Source organism: Hylaeus volcanicus, chromosome 8 (assembly GCF_026283585.1).
Source record: "Hylaeus volcanicus isolate JK05 chromosome 8, UHH_iyHylVolc1.0_haploid, whole genome shotgun sequence".
In the NCBI taxonomy this organism is placed as follows: Eukaryota; Metazoa; Arthropoda; class Insecta; order Hymenoptera; family Colletidae; genus Hylaeus; species Hylaeus volcanicus.
This window is the reverse complement of record NC_071983.1, coordinates 6,904,562-6,931,157: the sequence shown is the minus strand read 5'-3', so window position 1 is coordinate 6,931,157 and position 26,596 is coordinate 6,904,562. Positions and strand designations below refer to the sequence as shown.

The 26,596-nt window shown below is 40.1% G+C and overlaps 2 protein-coding genes and 2 non-coding genes across 9 annotated transcripts in view; 2 read left to right on the top strand and 2 right to left on the bottom strand.

Moving 5' to 3' along the window:
- The window catches only part of LOC128881246 (cholesterol transporter ABCA5-like), a 34,890-nt gene extending 14,734 nt beyond the window's left edge, over positions 1-20,156 (bottom strand). For 3 of the 6 annotated variants that reach the window (XM_054132089.1, XM_054132094.1, XM_054132093.1), the window contains exons 1-4: positions 19,872-20,156; positions 10,817-10,984; positions 7,936-8,310; positions 3,004-3,125 (exon numbers count right to left, since the gene is read on the bottom strand). In XM_054132089.1, coding sequence (XP_053988064.1) covers positions 3,004-3,096 — 93 coding nt within the window. In that variant the 5' untranslated portion in view covers positions 3,097-3,125; positions 7,936-8,310; positions 10,817-10,984; positions 19,872-20,156. The remainder of the gene's footprint in view (positions 1-3,003; positions 3,126-7,935; positions 8,311-10,816; positions 10,985-19,871) is intronic. The other 3 variants (XM_054132090.1, XM_054132091.1, XM_054132092.1) reach the window with 3 other exon arrangements.
- A 4,144-nt stretch (positions 20,157-24,300) lies between these two features.
- On the top strand, positions 24,301-24,396 carry Trnay-gua (transfer RNA tyrosine (anticodon GUA)). The gene is made up of 2 exons: positions 24,301-24,337; positions 24,361-24,396. It is a non-coding gene; the product is annotated as a tRNA-Tyr (tRNA).
- A 383-nt stretch (positions 24,397-24,779) lies between these two features.
- Positions 24,780-24,852, bottom strand: Trnar-ucg (transfer RNA arginine (anticodon UCG)). The gene has a single exon. It is a non-coding gene; the product is annotated as a tRNA-Arg (tRNA).
- A 506-nt stretch (positions 24,853-25,358) lies between these two features.
- Positions 25,359-26,553, top strand: LOC128881283 (COMM domain-containing protein 5-like). The gene is made up of 4 exons (XM_054132204.1): positions 25,359-25,520; positions 25,605-25,797; positions 25,874-26,020; positions 26,108-26,553. Exons 1-4 carry the CDS (start codon positions 25,424-25,426, stop codon positions 26,289-26,291), a joined length of 621 nt encoding a protein of 206 aa, XP_053988179.1. The 5' UTR covers positions 25,359-25,423; the 3' UTR covers positions 26,292-26,553.
- The last annotated feature ends 43 nt before the right edge of the window (positions 26,554-26,596 follow it).

Here is a 26,596-nt window from a genome sequence, read left to right as displayed (position 1 = left end):
TCCAGCGGCGACCCTTCGCCTAGTTGGCACAAAGCGACACGGAAAAACGCCCGCCGAAAACGAATTGGCAACACGCCCTCCCCTGTTGGCAGACGTGGTCGTCCGCGAAACGCAGTCACTTCGTCGCCATCCGCGGACCTCTTTTATCTCTTTTCTTCCAACTTTTCGTCGCTGGTGAATTCAAATCGCGGCACGCTGCCGTCGAACGTGCACGTTTCTCTCTCCCTTGCCCCCGACCTCTCTGCTTCCTTTGTATGTTTTATTTTTTGTTTATTCTTCCTCGTGTCTAATACATATTCGATTCGTCTTACCAGCTCGTTTAACGTACAAGAACATTTCGTTGCTCCGCATTCGAGTACAGGTTTCTCAGGATGTTTCCGAGTGGTAGAAACACGAACGTTCCTGTTCGTTCGAGGAGACGTAATTTCGCTGGCACTTGCGCGCGGGTTTCTTTTTTAGGTACCGCCGATGCCAATATTTCTCTACTTTGGAAAATATTTGCGCGTCGAGAAGTTTGTCTTCTGGCTAGTCGAGCACGGACAAATTTATGCCCTCGGCCGTGGAGATATAGCGGTAAGCGGTTTACAAACCGGAGCTAAGACCTTATTTGCGCACAAGTTTCACGCGGACCAAGTCATCGACGCTTTTTGCTCGTTTCCTGATCGATGTGTTTTTCTTGTCCGGGTTCTTTGACTCTTCCAGCGGTATGGAAACGATCCGTTTGGAACCTGAACGTTTCAGGCTGTGTGAAACGTCCTCTTCGGGAGTTATAATAGGAGAATAATTCTATTTATGTATAATAAGGGTATGTAGAAATTATTTGGATAAATTAAGAGGCACCTTTTACCGAAGAATACATAAATACAGTAAAGTCTCCTTAAATGTACAGAAACAATCCCAACATGATCCGAAATCGGATATCTCGGCGACGTAAAACTCACCGACGTACCCTGGTATTTTCCCTTCGTCTTCGTGTTTATTCGTTGTCCTTCTCTACGTTCGAAGCTCGTCGGCAAACATCAGAAAATATACGTACTCTACGTTAAACGCACAAGAGTTTGGTCCCGAGCTTATGCATTTAAAGGGACTTTACTGTACTATCTCGTAAAGAGTCTTTCAGTAAATTGCAAATAAAATTGTGCTACAATTCAGCCAATAGAAGGTAAGTGCTTTCGTTAAAGTTCCTGACGATTTAACAAAAGCATCAATTTCACACCGGAGCTTTATTGGCTTAATTACAGCACGCTTTCATTATCCCCCGACGCAAAGGAAAAACTTGCTCGAAGTTTCTCGCCAAACTGTTTCTATATTGCTCGCAAACCCGAAGAGTCTATACACGTTTGTTTCTGTATATGCTCGCTTATACCAAGTAAAAAGGGACGCTTGTCAAAGAACCAACAAAATGTGTCAACGACTAATTGCGTCCAAAAATGAGATTCAGTCACCGATTTGAAAAATACTTGCAACTATATTTCGAAGAGCTCGGTTCTTCAGGGTTAAGTACAGCGATGTATTACGCTGTTCTATTTTCAAATGATTTCGATACCAGTCTTAAGAAGCCTCCAATTTGCAGTAAGGATCCAACAAGCGGAGTACAATTTCGTCGCTATTTTCAGAAGCTCCTTTTTCGTGCTTTTCAACGCTACCGATATAACTCTGGTTTATAAAACGCTGTCTTTCGAGAAGTTTATTCCGCGGTCTCCACTACGGGAACTCGAGGCATCCGTTTATATGTTAGAATATTCCATTGTTGCGCTCTTGGCTGGTTTGGATACCATTCTTAAGAAGCCTCCAATTCGCAGGGGTACTCTTAACCGTTGGAGTATAATTCCTCCTCTTCCAAACGATTACGACACTTTTGCTCTTTTAATCGGTCCTTTTAACGATAAGTAATGTTTTTGGCTTCTAATAGCGCCGGGTCTTGTTTGAAACGTGGTTCCTGCCATTTGATGCAACGACTCTGCTATTTATGGAGTATCCATAAATAAAGAACATGCCTCCTTTGTATTTCAACGGCGTTAATAGATCTCCAATTGTCGAAGAAGATTCTAAATATATACATGTATTGTATATATCCCTGAGCATCGTTTCAGAAATACCTACAAATAGGGAAAAAAGCGAGCGTCACTCGTGAAACGAAGTTTCGCTGGAATTAGTACGACGTTTTCGTTTCCTTTTTTTTTTTTTTTTTATGTTACAGCATAACGATGCATTCACAGTTCGAAAAACGTCAGTCTCTCGTTTCGCACGTTCCTATGATCAAATTTTGAACAATTCAGCGCCGCTCGTCAAAACCTCTACGTCAATTTGCTGGGATAAAGGGTCGACCACAGAGGGGGAGGGGGGGCAGAGGGGCAAAGTAAACCTAAATATAGCTCGTTAGAAGCAGGAAGAATCGATTTATACATAAAATAAGTATTCGCGTCTATACTTAGCCCCGCCCTCCTAACGCGAGTCACTCGATTAAAATGCTTTCCAGGATAAAATTGTTAAACCTCTCGCTGGGGATATAAAACGGAATAAAAATGCGCGTGTCGCGATACCTTGCGAAACGCTCTTCGCGCGTAATCGAAAACGTATCGCTCTGTGTATCTTGCGCTTATCAACTCTTGGCGGTCCAAGTTTTCAACGCTTCGATAGACACTCAGACCTGAATGTCTCTCGTGAAAATAAATTAGTTCTATCGCGTTGTCGATGCGATTAGTTGTAAGAGTTGCATCCATTTTGGTTTAAATAGTAGCAATTTAATCGGTGCGTCGATCGTCTGTGGTTATTCTATAGTACTTGGATCCCCAAGGGGTTGGGAAATATCTGGAGCCCGCTAATAAAACTTTTATCACGGGCAGTAAACGAACAATGTTTCACGCACACCGTAAAGATAAAATAAATTACAAATATTTGAGCAACGCTGATGCGCGCTCTTGTTTTCTACTACTTCTTTTTTTTTTCTTTTTTTTTTAGTACGCAATGCGATTACAAAGCAACCGCGAAACTTGTACGCACCGCCGTAGTCTTCCGCTTCTCTCGCTTCTTCAAGAGGAGATTCCTCACGAGCATCGCCCGTAGCTGGGACAAGTAGACCCCGCACGAATCCATCCCGCGCGTTGCTCTCGTCCTCTCGATTTCTGTAAAACAGCAAACAAACCATGACGAGTCGATCGACGAAAAAAGAAAGACGAGGAAACGCCGCGTTTCGATCGGTTCGAAGCAATCGATACGCGTTATAGTTCAAGTGCACGTGTCGTTTCGCAATCAACGGGGTGACCCATTAGGGTGTGCCAAGTTTTAGAGCGCGCACGATACCCTAACATCCTGATTGGAGCCAAATCGTCGAAATTGGAACTCCTTTCTTTTATCGAATCTCTGAGCTAACGTGCCTTGGGACCTGTATCTTTATTATCGCGACGCTCGAGAGGGGCCAGATAAACAATGATACCGTTATTGCTAAATGCAACGCACCTCTTTGTATGCGATTATTGGTTTAATGACGAATTATATTTTCGACGGCGCGAAGCACTTCGTGAGACAGGTTTCGATCGTTCCGCTCTGATCTCCGATGTGAAAAGTGTCTGCACGAGCAATGCGGTGTAACATAAAGAACGAACGTGTGCGATAGGAAAATTGTATGAATTATCTATGATTGGACGATACGCTCGCATGGTACAATGTACAAAGTCGTTACGTAACCGAATGTACTACATAATTTTTACAACTTGGCTAAATAGCTTTATCCTAATTACACCAATTACCTTCTTTCATACGTATTATATATATAAAAAAGAGATTAACTAACATCCACGATCGACAACTTCCTTTAACACTGTTGCATAAGTATATTATTTAACCACAGGCAACTATAATGTTCCTATTCTCGCAGTTACATAAACGTGTTCACATTTTTTTTCTATACTCCCCTTTACATCACACCGCATTGTTCTCTCGGTTCAATTTTTCACGTTGCCTCTAAACAGATAAGGATGAAATCCCGAAACGTAAAAAACGTTGAAAAGAATTCAACTCGCGGAAGCTACGATATGTGTTTCGTACAGGAGTCGATAAGAACGATATACGATCGATAATTAGGTGGAAAATACCGAAACGCGAAGAATGTTGAAAAGAATACAACTTGCAACTACGTAAGTACGCGATCAGCAGAAGCTACGATTCGTCTTTCGGGTGAAAGTCGATAAGAACAACGAACGATCGATGATCGGGCAACTTTTCGTCGCGACCGTAACGTTTCTCGGGGAGAAACAGTCGCGACGCGATCGATAGGCTCGTCGTTTGCACTATTTGAGCGTTCCCGCGTGCAAGAGCGAGCAATATGCCAGCGAATATGTCAAGGTTCTCCCATAGTTCTCTATCGTGGCCTGTCGAAAAAAAAAAACCGATAGTACGTGGACCTGGTTCGTTGTACGATATCGAGCGAGAGTGGCACAGTGGGAGAAGGAAGCTAAGTAACCTTCGGTTGCTATCAGAAAAGCCTTTTCCACCTTTTCGAATCAATTTCATCCTTGAATGTATCGCAAGTCCTGCGTGTATATTTTTTTAATTAATTTTCGACATCGATACTTCGTAGTAAAAGTTTTGAAAATGGCTAGCTAGCTCTTCGGTTCTTAAACATTCTCAAAAGAATATAATCCAATTTAACGCGAGCGCATAAGATTTTCGTTGTGGCTCGTTGTTGATTAAAGTTCTTCGAAGCGAGTAAATGCTGGAATAAAGGATTCCCAGTATTTAAGAGGTTCGAGTTTTTAGGGGAAGCAAATGCAATTAAATCGAAGCTTCGAGATCGACGAAAAGAATCGGGTGCGAGAGTAGAAAAATTCCATTCGTAAGATAGAGCTCGAAATAAAATAAGTCTATCCGTTCCTCGGATTTCTCAAAATATCGAGCTTCGTCGGACTCGAAACGAACGACGAACGCTTAGCCGGCAAAATGTCGAAGCCGTGCGATAAATTCGTCGCGTGCCAAGCATCCCTTTCGAGAAAATTCACTTTGAAAATAAATCGCGCGTACTCGCCGAAGCGCGAGAACCACCGAGACCGCTTCGTCGGATGGCGCCAACGCGCGATCACTTTCAAAGCGATTCTTCTCGCGAACGAAAGCTAGAGTAAAAAAATCACGCTCTACCTTTTCCCCTTATTCTCTCGCAAAGAGTCGCAATAACGCGTGGAATTTTCATTTCCGCGAAGATCTACGAAATAAATCGACATCTTTGGAACAATTATATCACGCCGACGATCGTCGCGGAAAATAATGGCTTCGAAATCGCGGCACGAGTTCGATGGAGACGAAACGTCGATTCCTCGGTACGTCACTCATAAGCGATTGTGAAAGACGACGCAATTACGCGATAAAACATTCGCTGCACGTTGTTTTTTCCTATATCAAGGTTGCATCTCTATGCCCGAAGCTGTTGCATAATTCCGACACCAGTTCTGCTTGTCGTCTCTCGATTTGCCAACCCCCTTGCTCGAGACGTAAAAAATTGAAAAGCGCGGACGAGAGACTCGGTTGTCTCGAACGGTCGAGCAATATTTTATCGAGAGTTTTCGCGGCAGTTTTCACGACGAGCGCCTTACGTTAACGCGACGTGATCGAAGGAGGATCGCTTTAAAGGTACGCGGTAACATTTGTATTTTTAGTAGACAAATAATTTCCATCGCACGCTCGAAACCTCGATATCGGCTTATTTGTTGTTATCGTTGCACTGGTTCTTTCCTGACGACCGATCGAAAGGCTGCAACCGATAAAGGGGCACGATTATTTTCATTTCGCGGAACTACCGTCGTTATCGACGTTTTCGTGTACGGGGTGATTAGGTAAAATGCGACTGGCTGATCGAATGCGAATACTGTGCGCAGGGAAATGACTAGAGTAAAGTCGCCTTAAATGCTCGGGACTGAACTGATGTTTGCCGACGTAGAGGACAGCGAACAAAGAAAAAGATAGACCGAAAACACCAGGATACATCGGTGTGTTTTATCGTTGTCTCACCGGGATATCCGATCCCGGATACGCTACTCGGCGATCGAACTTCTGGACCCCTCAAAGGCTATCCCCTCCCCCCCTCCCCCCAATGGTGAGGATGGTTTCTGTGTACATATTTATCGTGGAGAAATTTGTGCATTTAAGGAGACTTTACTGTAGTTCGTAATAGCGTCAAGGAGAATTTTTCAATCTATATAACTTAACGCTCGTATACGCAATGATTTACAAACAAAGAGTAGATACGATTCTGTTCAAGAATGATTACATCAGGTACATGCATCTTTTTTAAACGGAATCTTAGAAGATGAATCTCGAACGATTTACCTCTGCTGAAAAAGTTCGTTCAAAGTTCGTAGAAATGTCTAATATTTCAGAGACCGTAAACGTTTTCGTGCCTCGTGTTTCACGTACGGAAATGCAAACAGAGTTTTCCTGTATTCGCGCAACGAGATGATTTTATCGGCAGTTAATCATCGTATTACGCTACACGGGCGTAACACTTGTGTCATCGAATTAAGCGTGACGCGCGTGCACGGCTTCGTAGAATCCGAATTAACAAAGAATTTCCATTAACCACCGAACGCTAATCGATACGACTGCTGTCAGTGTTTTCCAAACAGAGAGAAGACGACGTTATCGACGCGAAAACGAACGACTAAATATGACCAGCAGTTTGCAAATTTGTTTGCCATCGCGGAAAACGTTTCTTCGTGGACTGAATTGGCGCGGTTAGCGACGACGGACTCGATGTCCCGACGATCGCAAATATTTGAAGAAATGCTTTTAACGTTATTCGTCGACCGACGAATGTTCGAAATATCTTTGGAACTTTTTACAAACTTTGCGAATGAATGCACGATTTCGAGACACCCTGTGTGCATTCGATATACGTGCGATCGTTAGGAACGCATTAGCTGCGATATTATAGTGATTGATTCGGCGTCTTGGATAGTGGAGGAAGTCATGCTGTTACTGATAAAAACGAGCGAAGGGAAAAAAACTTCTTTCCATCCGTTTATTTATTTTTTGTTTGTTTTTAATGCAATCATGCACCTGGTAAATCCAACTGATTTCGCTTCTAAAGAAACTATGTACAGGGGAATTTGATATACAAGCTTGTAAAATTAAACAGAATAAGAATTTAATAATGGAAATTTGGTTAGACATTTGAACACAAGCGAAATGTGTAATACAAGGACGTTGATGGAAGCAAAGATACGTAACTGAAGGACTCTGCGGTACAGCATGGAGGTAACCGCGACATATTGTGAAAAAATATTCATTATTCGTCGCAAGATTGATGAGAGCAATGGGTCAACGTCGGAGGAAATTTTTTTCTCTCTATCCGAAGCGAGTAAAGTCGTTACGAAGACACGAAAGAAATATATCTACCGAGAAACTTTTGATACTACTCAAGTATTCCTGTTCTTCTTCGGAACACGAAACAAGGTTAATACAAGGTACGATACATAATTCGTACTCGACACGGAATAACAGAAGCACAAAGCAAAGATTAAAGTAGTCCCTATTGGATAAGATTTGCGTTCCCATGTCGAATAATCCAAAAAGGAAATAAAATGAATCCAACAAATTGAAGAAACCCGTCGATAACAATTGCATAAACACGTGTGTCGGTTACCTAACAAAAGTTGCCCTCAAAGTCAACAACAAACTAATCCTCGGTACCGCGATCGAACGACATTGTTCACCGATGGCCAAAGTTTGTACATCACAGAAAATGTGACTTTATAAAAGTATCCATCCTCGAGGAACTCCGCGCAGACAAATATTTTGACAAAATCGCAATTTAACGCAACGAATGAAACCTCAACTGCGTCAGCGTAGGCTAAACGTAGAAAATAATTACGTGTACAATGAAATAAGATATCGCTCGCGGTATCTAAGAAGAAGAAAAAAAAAAATCAATGGTTCAAGACTTACATGAATCACGTGCTGCTTGGCAGTTATATAGAAAGAGGCGACTCTAATCGGCCGTGCCCTCTCCCTGATCGAAATTGGTAGCGTAGCTGGTGTTGCCAGAGGTACCAGTGCCGTTGCCGTTCCTACCGTACCCGATTCCGATCGATCGTAATTCGCGAGGGGTCGTACTACAGACTGTGACAACGGCATCGCGATAAACGACGTCGGTGCAATTGGTGCATCGCCGGTATGCGTTTGCAGTGCCGCTGCTCCTCACCATCCTCGGTGCCGACAGCGATTACCGACCAGTCCCGAGTCGTCTGCAATTCGCCGAACACAGTTTCGGTTTTACGAGAACCGGCTCCCGTGCATCGCTGCCGGATGATCGCTACCGCTCTGAAACGAGACCAACCGTTCAAAACTATTTATTTACCCGTTGGAGTTCGTTATCTAACATTGAGCTATAACGATTTCATCCTTCCTCGCATGCATTTTATTCTAATACTTAAACACTCGTAGGGTAAAGGTTTCCTACTTCTTCGATCATTTTTTATTGATGAGAATTGCCGAATTGATTTTCTCTCGAGACCCCGTGGTTCATTAAACTCCAGTTTATAGAAATGGTACTTTGTTTCTTTTACAAGGGTCATTGATTTAGTTGGAGCTCTTTGCGTACTGGTCGATTTTCATATTTCGTTTACAAAAACGTTGCGTTATAGAGTCTAGTGCAGCGATTCCCAAACTGTGATATATTGTAAATATGTAAAATGTAAATGTAGTATGTGAAAATGTAAGAGAAAGAATAATAAATATTGGTAAAGTTTAATAATAAAGAGATTAAGTCTTATGAAATAGTAACACTTGTATTTAGCTAGCTTGTAGTTAGCTTGTGCCACAAAATGTAGTTTGTCTAACATATTTCAGATTAGTCTCATATTGATTGGTATTAAAGGAACCGCCGAAAATAACGTGTATACTAAAAAGGCCGAGGGTCTAAAAAGTTTTGGAAAATAGTAACACTTGTATTTAGTTAGCTTGTGCCACAAAATGTAGTTTGTCTAACATATTTCAGATTAGTCTCATATTGATTGGTATTAAAGGAGCCGCCGAAAATAACGTGTATACTAAAAAGGCCGAGGGCCTAAAAAGTTTTGGAAACCACTGCGAAGGGAGTCACATTTGTGCCTCAAAATGTAGTTTGTCTAACATATTTCAGATTAGTCTCATATTGATTAGTATTAAAGGAACCGGTTACTGCCGAAAATGATGCGTATAGTAAGAAAGCCGCGGGTCTAAAAAGTTTGGGAAACCACTGCGAAGGAAGTCCATGGTGGAAACTGCACAACGTGCTTAAAAAAACCCTCCATCCCCAATTAAGGATCATTCGTAGGGAAGTTGTATTATACTGGTAGAAACATTAATAAAATCTAATTTCGTGAAATATTCATTACTCGGATAATTCCAGCCTACACCGTGGAACTTCGTTACACCAAGTGTATAATAAGTTTATTATAACAATCGCATCTCGCGAATATTATTGCGAAATCGCGATTTAAATGAAACCTCGACCGAGACAGCGTAACAAAAGCGAAAATAATTACGTATGCAAATAAATACGAACGAGATTTCTTTACGAAATACTTCTGTCGCGTTAAGAATTCATTAGGAGTTAGGTGAGCAGCAGAGAATGTATGCATCGAACCGTTAAACACAAACGTAGACGTAAGTCGGTTTATAAATATGTATGCACACTTGTAGCAGAGTAGCAAATATGTTCAACCTATATGTACGCCCTCGGTCATGAGCATGACACAATACACTTGATTCAACAGTATCAGCTGCGGCAGACTTTACACGTTTATTCCGAGTCGCTAATAGGCAGAAATGAGCAAACTTTTATTCGAGTAGCGGTTAAACGATAAATTGTTCATTCGATTAGATGGCTGAATTTCGATTTGCTTCCCGACTCTCGTTTGTCTCTCGTCTGCTTCGTGCATTCTAATAATGTAATTAATATTTTTCATGCTCGTCATTGACCTTAATTGCACATTCTACGGGGGTTGAGCGTACCTCTCATTCCTGGACATTTATTTTTAATATTTTCATCTTCGTACCACAACTTCAATTAATTTCCCTACAAGTTCCATTCTCGTTCCGATGAAGACTCGAGAATCTTATAGCAGAAACAAATAGGGGGAGAAATTGGCTCGTTTGGTGTAAAGTATATCTACCAAAGGCTTCGAACGATTAATCATAAGATCTTAGATGGAGAAGCCTCGACAGTCTCGAGGAAGGTAGACCTCGGCTACGTTAGTCGGAGAGACAGTTCACAGACCTCGAAGGTACTATTAATAGACGCAGAAAGAAATCAACGAGGATAGTGTGTTGTACACCCGACACGTGAAAAAACTTGTCTGTACTACCACGAGATCTATCCGATGATATCGAATCACTCGTATCGCATGCAACGTAAAATAATAACGTTTAAACTATTTGTTACTTTACCACGTTGGCCGTCAAACCGATTCACCCGACAATGTCTGCAGGCCTAAAATTTTGTCTCGAAACGACTACAGACTACAGAATCTAACATTTGTCGTATTACTTATTTTTGTATTCTCATACAAATTTACGAATTCTATCCAAATTTCTTTTCATTGGTATTCAGTTTTTAAAATGCATTGAATTTCAAAGTTTGAAAATGTTTCGAAGTTTCTTTGAAATATATATTAATAATATCGAACATAGGCACAGAATTAATTCCTACACCTGATACATAGCGTGTGTGGGATATTATAGCATATCTCTCGTTTTGATTTCGAAGAAAGTTTAGCCAAGTCTGTCTGTGGGATGCTAGTACACCGAAAAACGATCGAGGATCCGTGAAGAATGCGTTACTCACATTTGGCCACGTGAAAGATCAATCCTGGTCGACGTACGCTATCCGACGATGGGCCCAACCCATAGACCAGAGGAACGACGATTTTCTTGTTCCCTTAACTCTTTCCTCTCGCTCCATCCATATGAATCACGCTCGAGCAGAAATCGCATGGAAAAGTTTCCCACTCATCTGCAAACGAACACGGATGGAACTTGTTATCCAACGTGGAACACATTAATTCCAAACGGGAGCCGATTTCGCGCATGAATCAAAGCGATCGTACGATATTCCACGAGGGTACCGGCGTGATCGATTTTCCGCGTCTAAAAACAAGTCGAATTCGTGGTACGCGATTTTTTTTTGTACTAGAACATATTCCTTTTCGAAACTATCGAATTCGAGGATAACGGTAACTGTTTTTAAAAATAATTTTAAACGGTGTCCGTGATGAAACAGAAATCCGTTTCGTCCGCACATGTTTTTTTTGTTTACTTCTCTATTCGCATAATAGAAGCGAGATTCGTCGAATAAACGCGACAGCGACGTTATCGGTTATTCGTTCGCGATATGAAAGCCTGAATAGCGAAATAATCTCGTTTAAAAAATCTCTCCAGCTCTCGAAGCATGTAGATTTACGCGCATCGCGGTTTATTGTACGTTTAATAACATCGGGTGTTCTATCTCGCGACGAGAATCGAATATTTAACGTTCGAGATACGCGAAATATCAATATCGACGCTCGTTTTTGTTTAGCTAATTCGACCTCCGCGCAACCGTGCGCCAAATTCGAAAATTCATACGTCTCCAGCGCGAAACGATCAACAAACAGAAGTATTACGTTTCACGCAGGATATAGCGTTCGCGCGCATCTGGTGGTACGTGTTTTCTTTTTTCTCTCCAAAGGTCTCCTTTCCCCGCACGTGCAAAGGGTGCGCTCCGTCGTTCCTTGTAAATAATAAATGGAACGCAGCGGGACGAACGTCGATATAAACAATTGTGACTCACGCGTAACTACCGGTAACTATTATTTCTCAATCGGATGGTTTCTTTCGCGAGCAGATGTTACCAAACACGAGAACGGTAAATAATTAAGCTCCCCTGATGAAGACGGAAATCCTACAAATTGTGCGCTTCAATCCCGCCAAAGCAGATTACGTTTCAGAGATAGTTGACACGATTGCCGAGCCTTTAATAGTTTCAAGCGCAGCCTTTGCCGACCGAGAGTTGCTTGTCGAATATCATCAAACGAACTAGGGATGACAAATATCTCGGATAAAAATACTTAAGGTTGCTCGCGAAAGCTTCCTCGCGTTACAGATTCGAGTGGCTGTCGTATCGCGTTGCACTCGAATTTAGCTTTCGTTCGTACGAAAGAAGGGACAGGGGAAGCCCTTAATTGTATAATTTTGCGCGAAGCGCACGATACGGCGGGCTCTAACGAAGTGGATCTCCCGCGCCGTATCCACCGGATGTAGACACTTGGCGGTGTATAAATAATAAATACGAAATGCACCGGGAGGCTCTGGCCAGACGCGTAGGGTCGTCACCCCACGACACGAAGGGTTGTCGAGGTAAGAAACAACCGACTGACTAGACATGCTGACGCCGTCGCGACTTCCTGCGTCTGTCAATTCGATCATCCCAGCTGTTACGATTGCGCGTCGACTTCGATTTTACGGTTCGAATCCATTTTCGTTTTGAAATGTAATCAAACGAAAGCGAGTCTCGCGTTTTCGAGTCGCTAGGAGACGGGCTTTGTGTTTGATTACACTATTCGCTGAGCTACGAGATTAGTTTTCCGTTAATGATAAATTAGTTTTGAAATTCCTGTAAGTCGGTTTTTTCAACCGCTGTCGTTCAATCTATGATCGAGGACCTGTATGTTTGTAATCTAAACGCAACGATTAGTAACAGTTTTTGAAGACTCGAATAGATAGCTGGAATCTCACTTTCGCCTAACTGTTTGATTCGCCCGTTCAAAAACAAGCAAAAGTCGTGGAATAGATCTTTTCCATGCGATGCTTCCTTTATTAGCGAGGAGATATTCGAAGTCGATTACCTCGGAAACGAAGGATCGAACAAAAGCGTAACAGAATTGAAAGTCTACGAGAAACTGGAACGAGTATTGTTTCATCGAATAAACTGGGCTTTTTCCAAGCCACGTTTTGTTCAATATTTGCTTCGGAGAGAATCTTCGATTTACTGCTTCTTTCGACAGTGAATCGAAACTTAAATAGCCTGCAGGAAGGAAATATTACGCGATTAATTATTTTTGACACGGGTAACGTCAACGAGTACAATATAAAATTTTATGTTGCACGAACCAAGTACACTTCGAACGTTTCGCTTTCGGATAGTATAGTTCGCGTGTTCGTATTCGTTCCGCGACGCGGACGTCACGATCGGTAGATACGTAAGATGATTCCGTGACCGAACAATTGATATCGTCGTTGCGCGTCATGGAATGCCGATGCCATAATAAAATGGTTGCTAAGAGTGAATAATTATGCGAGCGACGAGAGACTCCTACGTAACTTGTCTCCTAAAAATCAATGAAAATAAGTTTTCGTTAACGCCGATCGTATCAAAAAATGTTCATCGTTTTATTTTCCAAGTCTTTCCTCTCTATTTTATGGCGTATTTTTATACGTGTCGTCTCTGAAAAAGACAATATAATGTAATTGTTAAAACGTTAAAATAAAAAAAAAAACTTGAAATGGCTTCGCACCACGCGATAATTAGGCCCAAACGTGCGCATCGTTAATTTGCTTTTCTTTTAATACGCCCACGCTACTTTTAGGCTTAATGGACTCTTAGACTCTTCAAAATAATTGGAGGATCAGTTAAATGACTGCCACTTTCTCAGGAATCCAATTCTCTGAGAGCCTCCCCCCCACCCCTCCCCCTAACTTGTGGTCCAACCGGTTAAAGTTGGATAAAAATTCAAAACATCGCGAACTTTTCGCTGGATTCGATTACATTTGGAATGGTGAAAATGAAAGCGTCGTTAGTTGAAAATTACTTATTTGTCGAAATATTAAAAAATATCATCTTATAGAGGATGACAAGATTAAACTTTATCTTCCATAATACTTTCGCTTCCATACATTTTTCTTTATTCTGTAACGATAAAACTCACCGCGATTTGTGCAATTAATTTTCTACACTACTATATTCCTCATTCCTATTTCTGTCTTTCATAGTATCGCTTTCACGTATCTTCTAAATCGTTCCTTTTACAACAGAAAACAATTTAAAGCTAGGTTTTTCTATATAATTGTATATACCCGAATCGGTGGACAATCGTTGCCGAAAGTGAAAATATGAAAATAAAGTAAAATTCTATCGAACGACTGCGAATACGCTGAAAATATAATAAAAATTGCGATATAGAAAATCCATCTCACTGTTGCAGCGGAGCTTCGATGGACGGTTCTAGGGTCGAGCGATCGTCGGAGGTTTTTCATTAGGCAGGAAAATTTCGCGACGGCGAAGCGAACCGAGATACGCGCAATGAAATAATAACGAGGACTAATATCGAGAAGACAGGGGAATGGGAACAAACCAGCACGCAAGCGTATAATCTCGAAGCACTACAAAGACCCTACGAGATTACTTGTTGCGGTGCACTCGTCGCGCACGTATCCAGGATTTAATCGCATCAGACGAAGTCGCCTAAGCCGTAGACACAACGAAAGAAGGTTTCGCGGTACGAGTACAACTTCCTGTCTTCGCGGCAAAAAAACAAAAACTGTTCGTTGGTAATCCGTGGTTAATCAGACAAGTGCCACGACTTTCGAAACGACGTATCGTTTCCCCGGGATGAGTTAAAAATAAAAGTAGCTTCAAACTTTGTAAATACTAGCTGATCCCCCGTGAACGTCGTATTTGAATTGCAAACGCCGTATTCGATACATGAAGTGTAAATGTTATAAAGAAATTAGTAAAAGTAGGAACTAAAACAATTTCTTCTCGATCGCCAAAAATTTCGTACGAGCAAAATCAGCCCTTGAATATCCTTTTGACTGCGAAGGGCGTATATATATACGCTCAGAGAAATGTTTATGTTCGTCAAATGAATTTAAAAAAAATATCAGCAGGACTATCGAATAGGAGACGATGAGACGAAACATTTTTATCTGTACAGTTTATTCATAGGACACTTAGTTTCGAAAATAAAAATTAAAAAGTTAGAAGTTCGTTGCAAAAATTAAATTTCAAGAAAAAGGTCTTCTAAGTTTTCAATTTTTATCTCTGAAACTAAACGTCGCATGAATAAACTGTAAATATAAAAAAAGTTTAATCTTGTCATCCTCTATAAGATGATATTTTTTAATATTTCGACAAATAAGTAATTTTCAACTAACGACGCTTTCATTTTCACCATTCCAAATGTAATCGAACTCAGCGAAAAGTTCTCGATGTTTTGAATTTTTATTCGGGAAACTAAACGTCCTATGAATAAACTGTAAATATAAAACAGTTCCGTCTTATCATTCCCTATAAGCTGATATTTTTTTTTTAAATTCACACCTCTACGCCTCTTAGAATTTCTAGCAAAAATCGTCCCGCGGTCAAAAGGTTAAAGATGTTAAAGTCCGGCGCCTCCTATCGGAACAAAACACGACTAAAAACTTTATTCGCAACCCCAATAGCATATGGTGTAAATTCTATTATTCGGAGACCCGTGTAAATGAAGCACCGTGTAAATCCTGAGGTACTTGAAAGTCAGGAAAGAGAATCGAGTATCTTCCGCACGGATCTCCATCTCGTGAAAGGGGCAACGAGTGGATTCCTCGAGAACTTGATCATTATACACCATCGGGATGTTTCCAAAGCTCTGGTCGCACGACCCTCTTGTACACGCCCCGACGAAAGCGCTCGTTTGTCCGCTCGCCAACTTCGCTCATTATCCGTTACTTCGTCTTCCCGTCGCGTAACGTCTAATCTTAGGAATTAAAACGTGCGAATAAAGACGGTAATTTCCCGCGGTTCGGGCGAAACGATTTTTTTCATTGTATACAACCCATGAAACGCGAATAAGCCGATAAGATCGAGAACATTGTTCCCGTTCCCCTGGACGATGGGAAGCTTAATTGAAAAACACCAAGCCATACGCATCACCGTTCCCCCCACAGGTCGGTTAACGCGTTCACTGTCAGACTAATGCTCTTGAAAATTTCTACTGTGATTAAATTTTGTTTACAGACTATTGGAAGCTGCGTAATGAAACATTTATTTTGGTATTTAGTTTTGTAACTTCGTTAAAGTTCAAGTATTTTATTTAAATTCATTTTATATAAAATTCCGAACCATTGTAATATTCTAAATACTATGCCAGATCTACTACTACGTGAATCGAGCGACAATAGTAACTCTATTTTGACTTACAGCATAACTGTAGATCCTCCTTAATGCCCCCCTCCCGCCGCTAGACGAATCATTTTTTAGCGCAGAGGATTTATCGAAAAGTCGTCGATTAATTCCAACGAAAATCTCTGATTAGTTGAACTTTGCAATAAGTCCGACTGTTCGGTTGACGATGATAGACTGGTCGTGCGTTAACAGACACGGACAAAAGTATTAACTCGTTTGTTACGAAGGCGCTATAATTTCCGGTCGTTTAAAATGAATCAAATTTCATTCCGCATGCAACTACCCGCGCGCATCTGCCTCGTAACGTTCTCTGTCGCTGAGTCACCGCCGGATGAAGTCGAAAAGCATAATTGCTCGAGGGGGCCCTGGATCCATCTCAAGAGCAAAGAAGCATCGTTTCCTTCCGGAAATCCTGATTCAGACCGGTGTTCTCTGTACCGATTAATTCGGGTCGCGATGCTTCGCGAATCCCTCTGCGCTTCTTCCCTTTCTCCACCCTGCCCCTCGCGAGACAAAGGGTCAACCTTCTGCACTCGGATGTCCCGTCGGAGGGGACGTCGTAATTCTAGCAAACTCTGTTAGCGATTATACAGACACCTCCTTGAAGTTTTCTGTTCAAATGACACGAAAAAAAAAACGTAATCAAAATACGCTGTATCGTAGACACTGAGATATACAATGCCGGCGTGACCTTTTGCGGGGCTTGAATTCACATTCAAATCCTACAGTTAAATTTTACGACGAGGAATTATTTATTCACAAATGCTATATATTTTTTATAAGATGAATATTAAATAATGATACTTTGATGATTTTTGTCACTCCTTTCAATTTAATCATCGCTACTAAAAAAATGTCTTGCATCTCAGCAAAAATTGCTTCCATTTGTTAATGGGCCGGCCCTGGTGATATACAGTGCTGGACAAAATGATAGGACGTTTGATGAATTTGTATATTTCATATAACATAATAGGATATCTGGCCATATTACTCACCCTATATATTAGATATGGCCTTCAAAGCATCCACATAGAATTGCATGTTTATATCTTGTACACGAAAGAAAGTAGAGGAAGAAGTGTAAACATGGGCGGACTTTGCTCGGTCAAAATGATAGGACGCATGTATCCTATTATGTTACATGAAATATACAAATTCATCAAATCCTATCATTTCGTCCGGGACTGTACACAACAGAGATGGCTAAAACCCTAGGCTTCGAATAAATTTCAAGTTTACTGATGTGTTTGTCTCGGTTCCTTCTTCGGAAAATGTTCAAAAGAGGGAACGAGACAAACATATCGGCAAACTTCAGATTTATTCGAAGCCTAGGGACCATCTCTGATACGCAATGAAGTATGATCTGATATATTACGTAGAGAAAGAACGTGTAGCTTAAAAGAAAATGAGTTTCAACGCGTACGACTGTTTCACGCGTTACCACTGTTTAAGCAATTTGCAACGAGATGGCTCTGAGTAGAAAGGGTTAAACTATCACCGAGTTAACCTATCGCACGCCTATATACAAACGCGAATAGTTATAGTAACGAGAACGGTAGCTCTAAGAAAACAATGGCCAAACAAGGGACACGATATTCAAGGTTAACCTCTATTCTATCATCTAACTAACGAGACTTTTGTATCGTTTGGGTAACATTGATACCACCTTCCGCGTTTCCCTAGGATTCCAATCCCAATTGCACTAAAATACTCGATATCATTTAACTCCAGATTATCCCGACGAAACGTTCAAGGTATTCAAGGTATCATAAAGATTTGCACACCTCGGGTGGTATCAACTATGAAATACAACCTATCGAAGTTATTCCTAAATCCTACGCTTTGCACCATCCTGCCGCTAACTCTAGCAGCGCGTACTACGGGCGTCGCACCAACGACAGGGTAGCTAATTCGTCTACACGTTCAACCTTTCACCGCCACTTTGTTTGTCATCGCGTTACACATCATTCTACGTTCACTTAGCGGTCGCGTTATATCGATCAGAGAAACGTAGATGGAAACCACTGCGTCCCGTATATGCAATCCGCGATCGTACGATTTTCGTGTGTCTTACTCGTTCCATGTTTCTTATGCTCGCGTCTCTGTCCGTCCCACGAGCCGCACGGGAGCCAGCGAGAAGGAGTGAGAGAGACGGAGACAGTGCCCACGTCGAGTCGGGTCTATCGACCGGCGAGAATCGGAGGGCGGAAGAGGGTCAGAGACGCAGAATACACTGAAAATTCAACACTGTTACGATTACACGCGTATCTACACACAGGCACGATTCCTTCGCGAGTTTCTTGCGGCTGCAGATGCGTCAGTCTCGCTCCCGGTCAACGAATTCTAATTCGTTTAGGACACGCTTAAAGCGATTACCGTTTGTGCACTGGCACGCAGAGGTCGCTAAACGTCGCACCCGTGCATCTACTGATAATCCGTTTAATCGTCCCTGTATTCTAATTCCGACTTGTCGATTGGAATCATCGAGGGGGAGTCGAATTGCTTAAAAATCGATACTTTTGCAAAGACGTGCTTTCGTCTTCGTGTACGGAGAGTTACCAGTGCCGTGGCTAGCGATTCCCAGGCCCGTTGAAATTTATGGTAGAAACCTTTTAATTTACGAAAATACTAAAATAAAGGCATACCTCATTCTTTAGGGAAGGTTAACCTTAGGAAACGCCTCGTATAGCTAACAGATGTTAGAAAATAAGGCTCGAGTGTTCCTCGCTGCACACCCTTACTTACGCCACTGGGGGATACAATGGCTGAAATTGATGTATCGTAGAGTCCTGTTTTTTCAAGTAAACTGCTAAACCCTCTCCCAAGTCTTATCGACGTTCCAGGATTCGAAATTTTATTCCACGCCTATTCTGATAGTCTGATAACGTTTTCAGTCTACCGATTTCTCGTCCGAGATACTTTTCGGCGATCAATCTATGATAACATGGTCGATGCGGTGTTACTGGAGCGTGTTCGAACTTGGAAGTTTCGCTTAGGAGTTCATGTCCCTCTGATCACGAAATACGTATGCACACGCGCGCGCGCGCGCGTGTCACGAACCAAAGCGGAAAGCACAACCGAGCGGAACAGGGAGAAAAAATTAACGAAATAAGAAACCACAAATGTAACGACAAAACACCCCTCCCTGTTTCTCAATCGCACGCGTTTTTTTTTCAGAAATATAAGCTGTATAATAAAGAGAGTCGCGGTCCTAGTTTCACAAAAAATTTAATAAATATTTCCTCCGCAAGGTTTGATGGTTACGTTTCCTTAAAACGTAAAAATCGGTATAACTTCGTTCAATATTACACGAGAAATACAGGAAGGATTATCTACCCCTAAAAGGGTCCTAGAATCGCTAGTTACGCCATTGCTGAAAAGGCACGTTTCGAGAGTCGAGAATTGCGAAACGAAGAATCGAAATACGAGTCAAAGAACGAAGAATATACGCGAGAAAAGGGTGGGGAATAGTAAGAAGGCAAAGGGTAAACGGGGGTAAGACAGTGCACGTATTAACAAATTCCTGGCCCTGTTACCGTTCTTGTCTCTCACTCCGCAGCCTGCCCTTTCACTCACTCTCTCTCTGTCCCACTCGCAATAGCTCCCGCTTCACTCTTCGTGAAAATCGATCCGCTACCGGCCTGGACAGTAGTCCACATCGAGGAACTCGCAAGTGTACCGTCGCGAATAGAAATTTTACCTTATTACCCTCGCATCGGCCGACGACCGCTGTATGCGAGGATCTCCACGGCACAAGTTGCAGGAGCTCATCGACCGGCGTAACTAGTTCTCTTGCTTCCTGCCGTTAATCATATAGTAAACTGTGTTACGACACTGATAGAACGATCCTTGCGAACTGTGAAGATCGATGGTATCGCGGTTAAAACAGCCGCAAGTACAACGAGACGGAATCGAATCGTAGGCAAGCAACGACCTACACGCGAACTCGTCGGCCAACAACGCCAGACTGCGCGAGAGCGCCACCTTTCCTGCCTGTTCTGCTTCACCCCCCCTACTATCCCCTCCAGGCGCGAGCCGTGCAACGAACGTAAGGGGTGCACGAACACGAGTGGCGCACAGTGTGCCACCTTACAAATCTAGAGCTTTACTTTATTCCAAAATAAAATGTTCCCGTAGTTTTAATTTTAGTTTATACCCTATAATAAATTAAACGTTTAGCATGTACTTCTAATATACTGCGCATATTTCTATTAGTTATATATTGGGTTGTCCGGAAAGTCCATGCCGATTTTTGACAGGTGGTGCAGGTCTGAATATGTCGAAATGGCTGAAGACAAATAACATATATACATATGTACATCCCTTAAAAGGTGGAAAGGTTGTGGAACAAAATAGTACCTATGTAATTCAATAAATATACATATAAATAAATGTATATTACGATTCAAATGTGCCTTTGAAGTTTTCTTAAAAATTGGCACGAACTTTCTAGACAACCTAATATAAATAGGTATATGTTATTATCTTACATGCTTGCTTAGTAGAGATGTCAAGAAAGATAAATATTAGGTTGTCCCAAAAGTTTATTTCGTTTTATTAATAATTAATACATACACAGTATTTTATGTTTTATGTTACATTACAAAATTGTGTACAATTCATTTCGCTCCATTACTGTTACAGCATCAATGTCTAAGAAATTAGATTGTCTATTTATATAAACACTGCCACAGAAAATAATTGAATGGAACTCACGAAAGAAACTTTTGGGACAACCTAATATAATTGAACGAATTTTAAGTAGACGGAGGGAGCGATTAATTTGCGGTGGCATAGTGAGTATCTGGTTAGTGAGTATCTTAGGAACGCCCCTGATCCCTTGTACCATTTTACATTCGTCGTTTACTCTTTCTTACTCTGTTACCTATCGTTTCGTCCTTCTGTACTCTATCTACCCTTTTATCAGTACTTTTCTTCTACTTGTTACATGATGTTTCGTTATCTAATTCTATGTAGTGATTTCTTGGTTAAGTACACCCCAACGTTACTAACCCCCATTACTACTTCGTACTTCTCTCACATAACTTTTGACCCACGTTCTTCTAATTCAGTTTCGGTTTCGTTTTATCGTATCGAAATTTCTACGCTCTCATCTCTACATAATTTCCTTTTCCCAGTACGCCCCTTCCCTCTACCTAGCTTTGTTATAATTCTCTCGTGTTACACTCACCTATCTTTCTCTGTATTTTTCTTACCACGTTCCATTCTCTGCCCCTTCCTTCGTATCCTCCTTCTTGTCCTCCACAGCCCGGTCATCATTCGCACAGGCGCACCACGTTCCGAACAGATCCGCGTCTGCGTTCTTCTAACCTTCTTTGTCCCTCCAATTCTTTCTCCATTCGTCCTCTGCCTTCGCTGCCAGACTATTCGTTGAAGTAGCGCGATCTGGAGGGAATTAACCACCCGTTCTACCCTCCCACGTCGGGAATACGTTACGCCACCTGCCGACGTCAGCCGACAGTTGGCGACACGCGTTTTCATACTCTTGCCGCCATCGTCGAGGGACGTATGACCGTGCAGGAATAAATTATGCACCTAGAACATAAATGACGTTACTAACGTTAATACGTATGCGGTTCTCTCGAACAACATACGTCATGCGCAGGGGTGGAATAACATACGTCACGGCAGGGGTTCGACTTTCTAATTGATGTATAAACGTATAGAAAATTGATGAAATGTACAAAAATGGTTACGATTTGCATTTTATCGAAATCTAGCGATCGAAGTAAAAAGTGTACACGCAATCGAAGGGGGACTAGTCACATGGATCACATATATTATTTAATACAGGGGGAGAAATGCGTATCACGGGTTCCCACAGTTCTCGTACCGTATGCTGTTATTGCACGCCACAGTTACGCACAATTATACATATATAAATCGGAAACCGTAATAGCATCCATTTATTGCAATTAAACCTCGTGATAACATTATCACGACATCGTATAACGATAACCGATATTACGGTAGTGTCGCGAAATAGAGACGCGAGTGGATCGTGTCGACAGATTAAACCAATAAACGTTTACGGATATTTTTTGGATTTTTCATCTTCGAGTATTTGCATGCTACTGAACTATGCCTTGTACGAATTTCCGGCTACTGGCGGAGAAATATCGAATATTTACTTCCGTGGAGCACGATGTTGACTATCATATTGATATATTCTACTTACAGGCTTCTTCAGTTTTTATGAAACGTTTTTATGAATGATCTGTCGATAGGTCTTTACGGTGACATAAGAGCCCTCTGGATCGATACAAGTGAAGTTGGCGTGGACCCAATGGGCCCTCATGTTTCAAAAGAGACCAATAGAGCAGAGATGGGCAAAACCCTAGGCTTCGAATAAATCTGAAATTTGCCGATATGTTTGTCTCGTTTTCTCTTTTGAACATTTTCCAAAGAAGGAACCGAGACAAACACATCGGCAAACTTCAAATTTATTCGAAGCCTAGGGTTTTGTTCATCTCTGCAATAGAGACCTCTCGACAAATTATGTGTATGTCTATGTACTTATAAGGATAGAGTCATATGTTAATCATACTAGAAAAAAGCAGGATCTTTATGTTTTTCAGACTGGAATAGTATGATAAATTTCATAACAGGAAAAAGAGATTAGCTGCTTCCTTGTGGCAGTAGCGATAAACAATGATTGTAATTGAATCCGTAAATAGAATAAATCTTGACATAGCCACAACGTGCTCGTTTATACTAATTGATAGGTGAAATAAAATCGAAAGAAAGGATCTAAAGTACGACCGACATTCAGGTGTGGTTCTATCAAAATGGTTTCACTACGTTCTGATTAGAGAAGCGGCACTCCCAGATACATTTCGTTGGAGGAAAGCTTCGAATCGATACGAATCGTTCAAACGAAAAAAATATTACGTAATTTTCGCGGAAATAAAACATAAATTCTCGTTAGAGGATATAGAGTCGAAATGCTATAGAATTCTATTCATTAAAACTGAATAGTAAAGCTAGAGTTGGTATTGTACAGGATGATATTCGTATTTTAATTATTTAGGCTTATTCGATTCAACCAATTACAATCGATACGACGATCGAACAAATGTCTTCTTATCTATAGTAAACAATTTTAAAGAGGTTAACTTGTTATTGTCGCTTCGTATTACCACGTATTACGAACTAGCAATTTGCTAATTGGTCTCAATAATTAAATTAACATTTACACTGGCGCACATTAATTGTTCTACTTGACAACGATTTTTGTATTTCAAGATCGATCGGATATATGCAAGGTGACCCTGAACGATACTATACGTACATGTTAATTAACTTAATTGGTAATAGTATAGATTTATTCCAGATGACCCCTACCAAAACCTTTTTTTAATATTGAATAAAAACATTCGCCAATTACGTATGTAGTTCTATTTTTCTTCAGAAAAATTACATAACCTATAATATAACCTATGATCGTTAACATCTAACACTGCAATATTTCTTCTAATTACGTTTTAACACGACATTAGAGAAAACCAATATACTGACATAAAATCTGTGGTAGCATTTTAAAAAATACTTGCGACCTTTATGCCTGCGATAATGTCAGAGCATTCAGTAACGTAATTACTTTCCTTCGTCTTCGCGTCACATTGACTCCCCTATTTTTTTCTATTGAAAGAAATGTTTCGAGGTCACGTTACACATGTTCTTTATCGAGAGACTCAATGATAGCCCCATTATGAAGAAACAGATGGTAAATATTGCATTCCATTATATTGATGTTTTCAGCAAACGTGTCTATACATCTAACACATAGCTCATGCTAAATCATTTTTAATTCTTACTAGGTAATAATAATCTACTGCCACTTCTAAGTCTCGGATCTCTATTATGCTACCATAATTTATGACTATGATACACCTGGCATGCAATATGTATAAATATTGTTTCAAGTTGTCGCAGTGTCAACCATGAGCGACACTTGAGTTTCCAGTACCTGGGTGTAACTTTTTTTATTAATTTGGAAAAATGTTCTTTTATTAAATTTTGATAATAAATCCAAAATTAAACGATTTTACTACACCTGTATTGAAATTTAGCTTATCCTGTGTCCAACTATACTTAAAAATCGTTATCCTTCGATAGCTCAGTTGGTAGAGCGGTGGACTGTAGTTGGCACGTTTGATATATTAGACATCCATAGGTCGCTGGTTCAAATCCGGCTCGAAGGAATTCTTTTTTATTTTTCTTAGTTCGAGCGGAGTACGTGTTATAACGATCAAGTTATTACACCGATATGTTTTTTATATAATATTATTAATTATTTATGTGGCAATCGCTTTTGCAACGGACTACGAGATTATGAACATTACCATACAATAAGTACGTTTGTAGAATTTTAAGAATGTTGTTGGTACTTCCACTTCATAAATTTATTCACGTGCTTTAATTACGGAATAAATGCACGTGTAGAATTAAATAGAACAAAAGGAAGTGAATAGTATTCTTTCAGTTCGCTGAAAAATAAATTATTTACGTATAACATTTGTTTCTTTATATTTGTAGTTCATACTACACTGTTAAAGAAAACCAAAAAAATAAAAAATTAATCGTTCGACCGTGACAGGACTCGAACCTGCAATCTTCGGATCCGAAGTCCGACGCCTTATCCATTAGGCCACACGGTCAGTTGCATGACTGTTACTCAACTTTTGATGTTATGGTGCTTTATGTAATATATTATTTTGAAGTATTAAACAATATGCTTTATATTTTATATACGTCCATCTAATGAACTATATATTTCACATATCATCAATTTTTCTCGCATTATTACTTTGTAATAACTTAACGGTTAGAATACGTTCCCGTATTGGAAAACTAAATAATCGACATTAATAAAAGAATAATCTATATGCATTTACATTACAAAAAAAATTACTAAATTTTCCTTTGTAATATTTTAAGACTGTTTCTTATAAGATTTCCCAAAATTTTTATTTTGGAAGAACGAAATTAAAAGAATCGGGAATTCTGATTGCTATTTCGTAGAAGTGTAAATTCGGTCGGAAAGTTTCGTTATTACAATGATTCCTTTTCAGTTCATTAGTTATTGTTTTATTAGAAGTATACGTACAAAAAAATAGAACGTTTCCACAGGTTTCTGCAATGTGATTAATCAAACTTGTGGCGTCATCTAGCAGCAGATGTAGGACAATCATTGTACTACAAAGTATAATAAACGAATTCGTAATAAAAATGTCAACTTTTCAAACCCAACTTTTGTATGCTTTAGGAAATAGAACTAAAGTTTTGCCCGAGTTAAAAAAGGTGTTTGTTCGTCCTTTAATACAAAGTAAGTTTACTTTTACTATATACATTGATTGTAATTTAGTACACACCTTATCCCACAAGTAATAATGAAATTTGTAATTTGTAGTTGCTGTAAAAGCAATAAATCAAGAACACATAGAAGGAGGAATATTAGACAGGATAAGTCAAAAGTATAACGTGTCAGAACAATCTGTGGATGAATACTATTCTGTAATTTGTACAATATTGAAAGTTCACTTGGGCATATCGTCTCAAAACGTCAAGCCTGCAGAATTCAGACAAGCATTGGATGAATTAAAGTATATTTTCAATCAATTGTATACTGTATTCAATTATCACATAATTTTTTAACCAACAAATTTTTTAATTCCTTAGGTTACCTTCTGATTGTATCGATGATCTGTCTACGGTTGTGTATGGTCAGAAAAGACCAGAGTTGATAGCAGGTCTAATACACAGGACAAAGTTTTATGCACATTTAATATCTTGCAAGTGGCGTGTAGACATCACCATTTCTTCTAGGTAAGAGTAACATATTAATTCTTTTAAAAAGTACTTTTCTTTGTCTTGTATCAGTCTAAATATATTTGTTATTCTTTTCATTTTTAGCATCATAAATAGGGTTTTGGAGCCACATATTATAATGGAATGGACATTCAATAATGGAGAGTGTCAGATATTTGAACTATCTCTATCAAAATTTCATCAGTTAAGGCATGCTGTGGCAACTATACTTGTAGAAATGCAAAAAATTGAACAACAGTGTGCCCTAAAAAACATTGTGTGCAGTTGATAATTGTATACAACTTAATATTATATGTACTTTTAATTTTAACTATGTGCAATATTATTTTACAAATAAATAGACGAGAAAACAGAATTAAGTTTTATATTGCAACATTACAACTGTATCTAATGATGTACATAAATAAATAATAAAATAAAACAAAATTACTTTAATATAAGTTTCCATACTGAAATAATCGTATAAATTTGTATGAACTTAATTGTAATTCCAAGTTATAATACGTAAATAAATTTATGTAAGAAACTCATTTTAAAAATCTTTTAACCTTTTTTAAGGATTGGATGGTATAC

Excerpts from the sequence above, each read along its gene's own strand:
- LOC128881283 (XM_054132204.1), top strand. The coding sequence starts at position 25,424 with ATGTCAACTTTTCAAACCCAACTTTTGTATGCTTTAGGAAATAGAACT. Across the intron at positions 25,798-25,873 it reads CAAGCATTGGATGAATTAAA|GTTACCTTCTGATTGTATCG; the intron begins GTATATTTTCAA and ends TTAATTCCTTAG. Across the intron at positions 26,021-26,107 it reads GACATCACCATTTCTTCTAG|CATCATAAATAGGGTTTTGG; the intron begins GTAAGAGTAACA and ends TTTCATTTTTAG.